This window comes from Carex rostrata, chromosome 17 (assembly GCF_964058835.1).
Source record: "Carex rostrata chromosome 17, lpCarRost1.2, whole genome shotgun sequence".
NCBI classification, from domain to species: domain Eukaryota; kingdom Viridiplantae; phylum Streptophyta; class Magnoliopsida; order Poales; family Cyperaceae; genus Carex; species Carex rostrata.
Window position 1 is genome coordinate 2,508,802 of NC_135934.1, and position 13,531 is coordinate 2,522,332.

Here is a 13,531-nt window from a genome sequence, read left to right on the forward strand (position 1 = left end):
TTTTTGAGGGTGGTAGGAAAAAAGAAGAAGGTTGATTTTCATTTTTAGTGTTAGGAAAAAGGGCCCCTGTAAGGACCTAGCTAGCTAGGCTTTAATTTTTGGACACATACCAACTTCATGATCACAGGGGACCTAGCTACACTGTATTACAATTTATTCTAACATTTTGTTTGCTTTGTTGAAAGAATGGACAGACAATAATTTCAAGACCCAATCACGCTGATGCCTTTCTTTCGGCTCAGTTGAATATATTTTATTTTTTATTCTTTTTTCTTTATTAAAATTCTCAACCTTTTATTTATTTATTTATTTTTAGAGTAAGGCGGCAAGTTACTATCTTACAATTTTTATGAATAAAAAAAAAATTTACAGCGTTTCCTTTTTTCTTTTTTTGACATTATATACTTTTGTCGACATTACTCGTGTCAGCATAAATAAAAATAAGTTTACATAGTATAATTTAATCAGCATGTTAAGGACAAACATTTTAGTTCATGTACAATGTCCACACAAATTTGTGATAAAATCTATGCATACTTAAAAACTTACGTCTAACCATATGAAACTTAACCATAATAAAATGCAGATGATCCATAAACTTCAATATCAAGTCATTTATTGTTGGGCCCCACATGAAGAGAATTCTACGTTCCATAACTTGATCATGTTTCCCGGTTGTTGTCCTCTCCAATTATGCGCTGCTTTTGAACATATCTAGACCACTAACTTTATAACAAATGGTCCAGATTGAATCTGACACTTTGGTTCTAAAAATTGTTGACAGCACGACATGTTATCTTGTGAGATATCTCAACTTTTGCGTGACCTACTCATTCGGAATTCGTATCCTCTAAGATATCTCAAACTTTTGATTCAAACTAATTTGGTTGAATTCAAAACCGAATAAACGGACCCAATGAACACCCCTACTTCTCTATGTTATCTTACATTATCAGAAAACCATACCTGTAAACAGGAGCGGAAGGTAATGGTTTTAAAAGGAGGCTTAGCTACTCCATTCATTGAAAATTTGTAATTTTATCCATTGAATTTTATAATTTTTATATGTATTAATACTTTTAACCCCCTCTATAAAATAAAATTACACTACTATTTTTTTCCTAACCCCCGTCATCTCAATATTTTAGTAGTTCCGCCCCTGCCTGTAAATCACTGTGCAAGTACATTTCCTAACAGATCAACCTTTCACTAGACCCGGCCATTTTTATTAATATCTCTAAAAAAATAGAAATTTTAAAAATAAATATGTCCCTCATTTTTTTTTAAAAATGTCCTGACCGCCTGGGCCCTGGGCGGCCCAAAAACCATGTGAGGCGCCAGCCCCTGGGGCGGCCCACAAGACAAATGAGGCGCCACACCCTGGGGCGCCCCATAAGCCAAGTGAGGCGCCACACAGCCGGGCGCCCCATATTTAATCTGATTTAAACCCTTCGTTTTCTGCCTCTGTCACTTCCCGATTTGAGAATTTCGCTCGAGGCGAGAAACTGAGTCAATAGGTATGTTTTTTAATTATAATAATTAGTCATTACTGTTGATAATTAGTCATTACTGTAGTTAATTTTGACTGTTGTAATTACTGTAGCGTACCGTACATTTACTGTAGCGCACTGTACATTTACTGTATCGTATTGTACATTTACTGTATCGTACTGTAGCAAAATAATAATTTTTTTAATTTTTTTTTTAATTATTTTTCAATTAGTCATTTATTACTGTACCCATTATTATGTCATGTAATACTTGTAATTTTTTTTTTAAAATGTAGTTTGTTAAAGAAGAGATGTTAGTTGCACTGTATGTCGGCGGCAAGCTAGAAATGGATGAAGATGGCGTGCATTACACGAAAGAAGTCGCATTTGGCTTCGAGATTAATGAAAATACCACATTTGAGGAACTGAAGCAGCTAATATACGAAAAGACATCTGTAAACCCCAACAGGTATGAAATAGAATTGGCCACACGGATTGACAACTCACGCGGGGGGGGGGGGGGGGTAGACCTTACTTTGTTAAGTTTCCAATAACAGATGCCAATTTGTGGAGAGTTGTGTATACTTAATTTGTAGCTTGTGGGATCCCGATAATGGACATATATTCGAAGAGGGTTCCCCGAACGAGGGCCGGACCTTCAGGTTATGACAATTCGGGTTATGACAATCAGGGGTACCACCAGCACTCCCCTTATGACAACCAAGGGTACCACCAGCACTCCCCTTATGACCACCAGGAGTACCACCAGCAATCCCCTTATGACAACCAGGGATATCACCAGCAGTCCCCTTATGACAGCCAGAGGTACCACAGCCCCGGTTATGACAACCAGGGGTACCACAACTCCCCAGAAAATACTGAAGAGTTGCCACCACCACCCAGACAGACACCCATAATCCCTAGATTTCCAACTATGCCAGAGTCAGGATCGGTACCCGTTAATCGAAATGATATTGATATTGATGTTGATGCTATTGATGCCATACCAGAAAGGGAAATGGAAACGGGGGACGAATACCAAGGGGTTTGGGAAGCTGATGACTTATCAGATGGTGATGCAAATGTACTAGGTTTATCCAGGGCAGAAAAATTCCCGATTACAGGTTGGGGAAGTAAGCATCCGGTCGCCACATTCAACGACACCACATCTTTCGAAGAGGCAGACATTAGTTTCTTCGGTCCTCGTGTTGAATACAATAAATAACTTGTCGCAGGGCAAGTTTATACCAACATAGACGAATTTGTAAAGAAAATAAATGAGACTCATGTTCACGGCAACTGGGAATGTATAATACACAAAAGGGACCGAACAAGGTTAGTTGTGCTGTGTAAAACTCACCCGCGCTGCGAGTTCCGCCTTTTTGCAACCCCTGCGGGTTCAGGGGAAGCATGGATGATTAAGAAGTGTGAAGCACCTCATACATGCAAGTCTGCGTCCACAAGGACAGACCATGCGCAGCTGACGATATCACTAATTGCCGATGCAATTGAGGAGAACATTAAGTTGGATCCATCGATGAGCATCAAGGCGGTGGCTATGACCGTCAGACACAAATACAAATATGTAATCCCAAAATACAACAGGCTATGGAGAGGTTGTGAACTTGCTATCTGCAGGATATTCGGTAGTTGGAAGGATTCGTATGGCTATCTGGCACCATTGCTCCAGGCCATGGCAAGTACAAATGTCGGCACCGTATATGAGCGATGGCATGACCCTTTTTTTGATAAAGACGGAGTACTAATAGAGGGAGCTCAACAATTCAAGGGCATAGCATGGGCTTTCGGTGCTTGTATCCAGGCTGTGCCATACATCAGACCCGTTATCAGCATTGATGCATGCTTCATGTCTGGCCGTTACGAGGGGAGGCTACTGATAGCATGCGCATATGATGCTGAGAACCAGTTGTTGCCTTTGGCGTTTGCAATTGTTCATAAAGAGGACGGCGAGAACTGGGGATTCTTTATGCAGTTTTTAAGAAGACGGGTGATTGGGGAAGGGAAGTTTTTCTGCGTGATATCAGACCAGCACAAAGGAATAAAATATGTTTTTGATCGTGAAGATTACGGTTGGTCAACACGTACTGGCCAGTGTGTGCACAGGTTGTGTATGCAACACGTTGCGGAGAACCTTTCCAAGGCAACCGGGGGCGACGAGTGGGTTCAACAAACATTTAGATGAAATTGCAGAAATAAAAAGCCGAGAAGGGTGGTAGAGATGACTAACAGTTTTGCAAAGGTACATGTATTTCAATTGTTTACATATATTATTGTATTTTAAGAGAACGATTTTTTCAGTACAATTGTTTACTTACATTATTCTATTTCCTTATTTTTTGTGTAGTACATGCCAAAGGCAAATCTCTACCTAATGAAGGTGGGCAAAAATAATCCCCGAGATGTCAACGAAGATCCAGCATACGAGAAAATATATCAATCCCGTGATGGAGGTTGGCGTTGGGAAATTATGACAACCAACGGGTCCGAGTCGCTGAATGCAGTATTCAAGCAGAGCCGGATGTTGCCTATGGCTGCAATTGTAGAGGACACATTCTACAAGTTAAATGCCTGGTTTCAGGAACGGCGTGCTAAGGCCGCAGAATTAATAAGGATGAACCAGTCATTTTCAACAAGGGTGGAGGAGAAACTAAGACGACACAGGGATAAAGGTGCAACTATGACCGTTATCCCGATGGGTAATGATGGAACATAATTCGAAGTGAAAAATCCAAATGAGTACGTTCCTACTAGCCGTAAACCAGATGGGACTATGGCGTTTGTCAAGAGGGCTTGCAAGTACGTGGTTAAATTCGGAGATGCCAGGGCGGTAACCTGTACATGCCAGGGACCCCAACTAAGTCACATACCCTGTAGTCACGTGATGGCGGTATGCCGAGTGAGGAACTACTGCGAGGATCACTATGTTGCTGACATGTACCGTACCAATTACCTTGCTTTCACTTGGGGTGGATCTTTTCATTCTTATCCCGATCAGCACGAGTGGCCTGCATATGTCGGTGATAGAATACTCCCTTAAGAAGGATGGATAAGAAAGGGGAGGAGGAGACACAAGCGTATTGTAATGACCATGGACGAGATGGGTGGTAGGCGACCGTCGGGAAATCGGGCTCGCCGTTCTGTTTCTGACAGGCGCACGGCAGGTATGTAGCATTGTACGAAATTCATTTATGATTTTATTATATTACTAACTGAATTGTATTCTTATTTTCAGATGCCATAAACGCGCACAACGAAAGAGAAAATGTAGAGTTGTTGCTGAAGCAACTGGTAGAACACTACCCCCCTTCTTCGAGCCAATCATCTAGTTGCCAAGACTCTACAAGTAATGCCGCACCTGCAGCTCATACCAGTACAACTAGTCGTTTGTTAGGTTTATTGAGACGTCGTGGTAGGGGCAGATAAACTTGCTATTTCGCTTGTGTGAACTTTTTTGTTTATTGTAATATATTTCTGACTGTAGTATTTTTACTATGGGACTGCTGTATTACATTGGCGCGCATTATGTTGAATTTTTTAATGATGCAGAATTTTAATAAAAACAGCGATTTTCAAACCATCTTAATAAATAGTAAAAAAATTCCAAAAAATGTAAAATTTGGTCTCCAAGCATATTTTATAATAGATTGAACATCTAACGATTTAGATTTGTTGTTTGATACACACTAAAATATAACCCCGGAAGCACCTCGGCCGAAATGCTTCCGGTAGCCATACAAATAATATTTTATTTTTTGACATACACATACACATATACATAAACCCTAAACTTTTTTCATAAAATTATTCAAATCAAAATACTAAGATTTCTCTAAAAAAAAAAAAAAACACACACACATGAGCATGTGTGCCCTGGGGACTGGCGCCTCATTTGTGCTATGGGCCGCCCCAGGGGCTGGCGCTCCATGGGGAATTTTGGGCCGCCCTGGGCCCAGGCGGTTAGGGCATTTTTAAAAAAAAATGGGAAACAGAGACATTTTTAAAATTTACATTTGTTTTAGGGATATTAATAAAAATGGCCGCACTAGACCTTACATAATTCAAAATACACAAAAATATACTAAAGAACCTAACCTACTACTGCTATAGTCTATACATAACCCTTTAACGGGTGGGAAACCAGTGCACAAACTACAAACCGAATATATGATCGTTTGAGCTAAACATGGTGGTGCTAAAACGGTCAAGCCACTGGGTTGGTGCTATGTTTTCTGTCTCCTCAACCCAGTCAGAAGTCATGTCAATGTCTTCCTTCTCAATCGGGTCGGACTCAGAAGCCTTCCCCTTTGACCTGAGCTTGAGATTAGAATGGACATAGAGGAGATCGGTTAGGGTTTCTTTGTCAAGGCGGTTGCGCTTGTCAGAGTGAATCTGTTGGATTGTGTTCCAGTTTCGATCGAGGCTCCATGTGCTGCATACCTGGCTGAGTATTCTCACTGCTGCTCGTTGTAGGCCCGGTGCTGAGTCGCCGTACTGTTCCCACCACATCCCTTTTAAAGATTTTAGATACGACAACTGTTAGCCATGGCTTTGAAGAATAAAAACAGCAGTTCCTTTTTGAGTATAAGATTTTACTACTTATGTGGATGGGTTCAGATTTTTTGAACACTGGCCTGTGCATGGTTCATGTCAGTTGGTACCAAGCAACATTGTTTTAAACAAGGATTTGATATTGGAATTTTCGTTGTTTCTGGTCCTTCGTAAATGGTTTTTATTGGTATCAAACATGAAAGTGACCTTTGGAAAAGGAAGAGATTGAAATATGACCTACTGCAACTAAAAAAAACTCCACGTAAGCACAAATTAAACAAGAAACATAAGAGCAGGAGAAACCAGAACACACCAGTACCAGACCCCAAATCACAACTTTAAGTTAACCAAAGTTGAATTGAAAACATTGCATTTTAAAAAAAAAGTATAATGGAAAAAAATAAGTTGACCCAACTCTCAGTGCCAATATGAACCGGTATCAGACCCCCCAATAACTTAATTAGATTACCTAATTTAAATTAATATCATGCAATTCAACCAGAAAAGGGCAAACACATCACCACATGAAACATAATAAAGCCAATAAGGGATAAAACTAAATCAAATTCTAAAATGGAGCTTCAATACTCACAAGGAGATGTAGAATTTCGAGCCTCTTTCGCCAGATTCGACCCGAACATCCCTTGTGCCTTACGAAAGGTATAAATCTGACTCGTTATATCCTTCATCAGCTCAGGCATCCGTAACACCTTATCAAGCACCACATGTAGTTCTTCCTTGACCATCCCAAGAAACTTCACCTCCTGGTTGTACTGTATACTTGGATTTAGGTATGCGGCTGCTGCATGCAGAGATGAGTGTAACTCGTGTCGCCATTTGGCATCGATAATATCTAAGAAGGTTTTGCATTTTCCCTCATCCATTATGTAGTAAGTGCGGATTGAATCCTTGGCCTTGGTCATGGACTCATATATACTACCGATCCCCGGTTTGCCCCCGGAAACATCCCTCAGGATTTTTAATAAGGGTTCTGACACTGCCGCAATTTCCTCCACTGACCTCCATAGTTCGGTGTCGTCAAGTGTGTCAATGCAGGTGATGCTATGGGCCCTACCGGCATAGGGAGAGGATGTGTACTCTGGGCTGGTGAACATGTGCTTTAACCTTGGTCGGTGATTTAACATCAATTGTAGAGTGAGAAAGTCAGAAACAGGTTTTGTGATACCAGTTCTTACCAGTTCTTGACCACCAGTAAATTTTTTCATCATCTCTAGTATCATTTCATGGTTGTAAATAAATTTAGTTATACACTGGGCTTGAACAATACATCTATTAACCCAATCGATTTTAGAAAATTCATCCAAAATAGAGTTAACACAACGAGCAGCACAAGGGGACCAAAATATCGTGCTATAGTTTTGCATTATCTGGTTACCCACATTGCCATAGTTGAAAACATTATCAGTTATAATTTGCACCACATTTTCAGGCCCAAAATCTTGAATAACAGAATCGAATAATTCATACAGACACTTCGAGTTTTTGTTTATGAAGTAAGTCGACGCATCAACTGACTTGTGGAAAAAGGTGCCAAGCGGGGAAGAGATGGAGAAGCTTATCAGAGCTCGGGTTTTGTTATCAGTCCATGTGTCAGCCAAAATAGTACATCCAGTAGTACCCCAATCCTCTCTTATTTCTTCAATCCAAGCATTTATCTCTTCTTTAAACTTGGGTAACCACACAGTTTTTAAATCTTCTCTTGACGGGCCTTTAAACCCAGGCCCACCAACAGCCTCTAGCATGAGTTGGTATGAACTTGAACTCGTCATGGTAAAATCCAAATTATTTTCAAAAAAGAACTCAGCAATGCACCTCTCTGCATCCAATGGAGCGCGTTGTTGGGGAAGAGATAAAATTCGACTTGAACTAAGTGGGCTAATGAAAGGTAGTTTTGCGGGAGGTAGAGTAGCAATGAGAGTTCGGGCCTCAGCTAGGCGTTGTTTTTTCACACTGGAGGCTGCTTTTGTTTCGTCTTTCATAGCAAGAATTGCATTCACCTTTTCGGTTACGTCGTCTCTTACCTTGCCGCATGGGTGCACCCCTTTCGCCGGGATACGTGACAGGTGATATTTCAAACGGCTGATACCGCCATTCAAAATTTTGAGACAAAACTTGCATCTGACCTTATTTCCTTCAAGCTTTTCGCAATATTCCCAGCAGGCATCCTTTTCTCGTACCACTGGAGTTGGAAAAGAAACTTTCAGAACTTTATTCAATCTTTATTTTTTGCACTGTTTCTGTGCACTATAATTATATAGATATATTTTTTTTTTCAATAATTTCTTGACATCAATGTGGTAAACTGGCACTTGTAGAAGTACATGGTTGGGAACTTGTCAGGTTTTATACTTTACCAGAGGATGAAACTGTCACTAAATGCATTGGTACTGGTAAAAAAAAAAGAACAGTAAATTCGAGAATGTACCAATTAAAAGGAGAATCTTACTTGTTAGTAGGAGGTAGTTGTATCATGCAACTAATGAATAAGCACCTGTATAAAATAAACACTGTATCAGCCAATTAAGGTCAATTGTTATATGCAACAAAACACTATAAGCGATGAAGAAAATAGCAGCTAAAGAGAATTTGATGCAACCAGTACCAAACTGGTACATTTCTAGTACCATCTGATCTGGCACACATGACCGGAAGTATCGTAGTCGTTAGTGTCACTAGAAAAGCGCGCTCTATGTTTCTCTCTGGGTCTAATAAACTGAAAAATTAACTAAAAAGGTTGAGAATTTCTCTGCATATGCACTTTAATTTGTACTAAAAATACGCTTTCGCTAACAAGTAATAATCTTCTCATTAGATACTTATCGCCAATTTCTCCTCAAGCAATTATCAAGGTTTAGCCTCAAAGGGAAGGAATATCAGAAACTGAGAGAAGAAACTCTCTGATAAAGACTGAACTTGTAAGAATTTGGAACTGATAGAGCTCGGCATTTTTTATTTGGAGCGAGATAAATCTATAAAACGAAGAGAAATTCGAGCTCGATAAGAAAAGAAAGGTAGAAAATACGCACCTTATAAATTGGCTAAATTTATCGTTGGCTTCGGGTAATAAAAAGGAAAATTAAAACAGATATCGCGAGACGAGATCTCGCCGCCTAGGGTTTGTTTCTCTGGTTTTTTGGTTTTTAATTCATTTTAACTTTGGGCTTTGTTTGTGGAATAATAATACCTAAAGTACCTCAAATTTTGCGTTTAGATCTCGACTGTCATATGTATAGGCACGAATATTGAAGGAATCAGATTGATCCAGATCTTAACAAAAAATTTGAGTAACCACAGAGGATTCGGACTCGTGGATAAAGACTGGGAGATCTCGGCGATATGGAGGGACACGTGTACGACATTGATAACGCACTGCAGGTTATAATTTTTTGTACAATAATACTAGCTCACGATACGACAATAAAAGAAAAATTATTCTGATCTTCTGTGGCACATGTTCTGAGAACGATGGTGAATGTTGGATTTATCGTTGACTAATTGCAAGAGAAATTGCATTATCTATTGTGATATCAAGTCAGGGACTCAGGGTATATGTTTCCGCATGCAAATCTTTTGTCCCAATATTGTCGAATTTGAGATGGCAATCGGCAACATTGCTTGGCCGAAACTTTTTCTTTTGAGATTAGGTAGGCTTTTTCAAAAAAAAACAAAAACCGAAATTTTTATTAATATCCAAAAAAAATATGAAATTTCATAAACTATCCAGATTTTTCTATTTTTTTTTCGAAATTGACCCAAACCGCAAAATTTTTTTGCGGTAATTCAGTCTAAAAACGCAAAAAAAATTTGCGGTTAAATTTTTTTTGCTGTTTCATATTTTTTTTTGCATTTTTCATATTTTTTATTTAAATAGAAATATTTATAATTTATTTATTTTTTGTATTGAAATATTTGAAAATAGATGTAATACTATATAATTTGATTTATTAGAAAAGCTGCTACAAATAACCCGGATCAACATTTTTCGTGCTGGATTTTTTGGGGCTGTAAGAAAAATTAATATATTTATTTATGTGTTATTTCAAAAAAAAAGAAAAATGCTTGGATTCTTAGTTATTGATTATGGTTCAAAAGTCACTTCTAAGTAGGGGTGAGTAAATCGCTCATAACTCGTGAGCCGCTCATAACTCGCTCATTAAAAGCTCATTTAAACTCGCTCATTTATCTGCTCATTTAAACTCGCTCATTTACTTAATGAGTGAGCATGAGCATGACCCAACTCGCTCATAACTCGCTCATTAAGAATTTGCCACACCTAATCCCTACCACATTTAATCCTATGTAATTCTGTATAACATCAACCTTGCCTTATTAAGATTGATAGATAGTGAGCATAGTTTCATATTTAATTATGTGTAATATAATGAGTACAATGTAACATTTAATCTTGTGTAATATACTAATATTCATAGTTTCATATTCATTTTTTTTGTAAATCGGCAGAACCAAAACCTCCGCTAAAGGCCCAAAACAAGTAATAGTCATAACAACTCGCTCATTTAAATGAATTATGATAATTTGTTGGATTATTATGATGACTTTTAACAAATTTTGTTATGCGTGGACACACTATATAATTTTTTTATGAGTCATAAGTCATAACTCGTGAGCCGCTCATAACTCGCTCATTAAAAGCTCGCTCATTTACAACTCGCTCATTTATCCGCTCATTTAAACTCGCTCATTAACAACTCGCTCATTTACTTAATGAGCGAGCATGAGCATACCCTAACTCGCTCATTAATCACCCCTACTTCTAAGTAAATACAAAAAATATTGTCATCTTTCTAGTACATTTAATTTCTAAAATGTTATATCTATTTTTGAAAAAAATAAATTCTCAAAATAGATAAAACCTTTTAGAAATTAAATGTACTAGAAGATCGGATGAAACCACCTCTACTATTGCAGTTCTCCTTGATACTGGCAATCTTGTACTAAAAGAAGAGGATAACATTTCAAGAATAGTATGGCAAAGTTTTGATCACCCAACTGATACTTGGTTCCCGGGAGCACCGCTTGGATATAATACGGCCACGGGAAATAATGTTTACCTCACGTATATGGATTATTCAGCTTCCATTACGTTCAGTTTGGAGTTAGATCCAAGTAGAGCTAGGGGGTATATTATCAGACAATTATCTAGTAACACCACATACTATGGTATATTTCCGCAATTAATTGATATAGAGGATTACAGCAATGGTTTAGTAACTTTTAAGGTTACCAACAAAAACCATACATTCATACAATTAGTTGGAATGAATTATTGGGTTAATGATCCTCCCAATATTAGTACTCTTTTATTTGGTCCAAACACTATGTGTGACTTTGATTCATTGTGTGGTCCATCTAGCTTGTGCTCAGTTCAGGGAAGACCATGCTCTTGTCCTGATTATTTTCATCCTACTTATCCAGAAGAGTGGTGGGGATACGGATACTATCGTGGCAGTTGTTCAAGAGATATATCACTCAATTGTCAAATTATTAGAAGTTCCAGTTTTGATGATGTATTCCTCAAAATCAATAATATAAACAAGTATCCTGATGATCCCCAATTGCTTGTGCTAAAAGACGAAATTGAGTGTGCTGCAGCATGTCTCAGTAATTGCTCTTGTACCGCTTATTCTTATACGAATAACTGTAGCCTATGGTTTGGAGAACTACAAAATACTGTCCTAACAAGTTACGACAAGAATGGGGATAAAATGAACATTCGTGTTCAAATTCCAGCTCCCAAACACAGTCGACGGGCACATCGATTTATCATTATGTCCGCCATAGGGGTTGCAGCCTTATTGGTTGTTGGGTTATTGGTTATTTGGAAGCATAAAGCAACTTGCTTTATCTTAAACCAAAAGGATGTAAGTGGGAACCAGCTGGTAGCATATTCATATGCACAAACAAAAAACATCACCAAGAATTCCTTTCACAAGCTTGGAGGAGGAGGCTTTGGTACTGTTTTCAAGGGATCATTACCAAATTCAACTGTTGTGGCTGTTAAGAGAATGAAAACTGTTTGCTTTGAAGAGAAGCAGTTCAGAACAGAGGTGCAAACGATTGGAATAATTCAGCACATAAACCTTGTCAAACTTCTTGGATTTTGCTCTGAAGGCACTAGACGTTTGTTGGTGTATGAGTACATGCCAAATGGTTCTTTAGATTCTCATCTCTTTTCAAATCAATGTGATGGTTTAAAATGGAACACCCGTTACAAAATAATGGTTGGAATTGCAAGAGGTTTAACTTATTTGCATGAGGAATGTCAATACTGCATTATTCATTGTGACATTAAGCCTGAGAATATACTTCTCGATGCAAACTTTTATCCTAAAATTGCCGACTTTGGTATGGCAAAACTACTAGGAAGAGATTTTAGCAGAGACTTAACAGCAATGAGAGGAACAATTGGCTATCTTGGACCCGAATGGATCTCTGGGCAGCCGATTACAAAAAAAGCTGATGTCTATAGTTTCGGCATGATGCTTTTCGAGATCATATCAGGGAAGAGAAATACAGAGAAATTCCAAAATCCAGAATGCACTTACTTCCCTCTTTACGCTTCTATGAAAATCAGACAAGGAGAGATTGTGTGCCTGTTAGATGACAGGTTGCAGGGAAATGCAGAGATGAGGGAGCTTAACATAGCTTGTAAGGTTGCTTGTTGGTGCATTCAAGAGATGGAAATGGATAGACCATCGATGCGAGAAGTTCAAATGTTGGAGGGTGTTGTTGAAGTTTTGATGCCTCCGATTCCGAGTTTTCTCCAAAGGCTTGTGGATCTTGAGAATGATTCCATGTACTCTATAGTTGGTTGAGGTCTACACCAGAATTAGGTTCCAATTGAATTTTCATTATACTGTTAAGTTTGTTTCCAATTTTCTTGTTGTTTTGGTTTCCTATTTCTGGTTTATGTAGTTCAGTAGTTGTATTAAGTTATGCGCTGCTGCTACTTAGTTTAGAACCTCGTTATTTATATTGTTGAATCTGAGTTGGATGGTAAACTATTATTGGCTGGTAGGCTATAGCGTGTTTAATTACCAGTTTTACTAATACTGCATGTGTTAAGTTTTAAGTTTTTTCTTAATTAAATTGAATTTTTGGTTTTCACTTGCTTGGCAGTATACATAGTTCCAATTAAAGGTTACCTTATAGACACTTCCTAGAGGTACAAACAAAGATATTGTTGATACATCATGTATCAATTTATTCTTGTGTTATTTTTTTGCTACAACTTGATTGCTAATATCTTAATCATGTATTTCTCAACACAAAATAAAATAGATAAACAAAAAAAGTGTTTTATTGAAACCTTTACAATACCTGACTGGTATCAGTCCAGCAAATCCTAGTGCAGACCAGGATTGGTTTTGTACAAATTCTTATCGGTGCTGGCTAAGATAGGAATGAGCCTTTTTTTTTAATTAAAAAAA

At 38.2% G+C, this 13,531-nt stretch overlaps 1 protein-coding gene and 1 pseudogene across 5 annotated transcripts; one reads left to right on the forward strand and one right to left on the reverse strand.

The window, feature by feature from the left end:
* Nucleotides 1-5,536: 5,536 nt before the first annotated feature.
* On the reverse strand, nt 5,537-9,279 carry LOC144568288 (hAT transposon superfamily). 4 transcript variants are annotated; one of them, XM_078318583.1, is made up of 4 exons: nt 9,107-9,279; nt 8,527-8,571; nt 6,652-8,259; nt 5,537-6,019 (listed from the first exon to the last, which is right to left on the reverse strand). In XM_078318583.1, coding segments are annotated over exons 2-4 (1,968 nt in total). In that variant the 5' UTR covers nt 8,528-8,571; nt 9,107-9,279; the 3' UTR covers nt 5,537-5,660. The 4 variants fall into 4 exon arrangements, with proteins under 4 accessions (XP_078174709.1, XP_078174707.1, XP_078174708.1 ...); XM_078318581.1 differs by having other exon boundaries at nt 8,527-8,793; nt 9,107-9,199; XM_078318582.1 differs by having other exon boundaries at nt 8,527-8,785; nt 9,107-9,193.
* Nucleotides 9,280-10,980: 1,701 nt separating this feature from the next.
* Nucleotides 10,981-13,208, forward strand: LOC144568287 (G-type lectin S-receptor-like serine/threonine-protein kinase At2g19130 pseudogene; annotated as a pseudogene). Its single transcript, XR_013515619.1, has 2 exons — nt 10,981-13,026; nt 13,175-13,208. The product of XR_013515619.1 is annotated as a G-type lectin S-receptor-like serine/threonine-protein kinase At2g19130 pseudogene (transcript).
* The last annotated feature ends 323 nt before the right edge of the window (nt 13,209-13,531 follow it).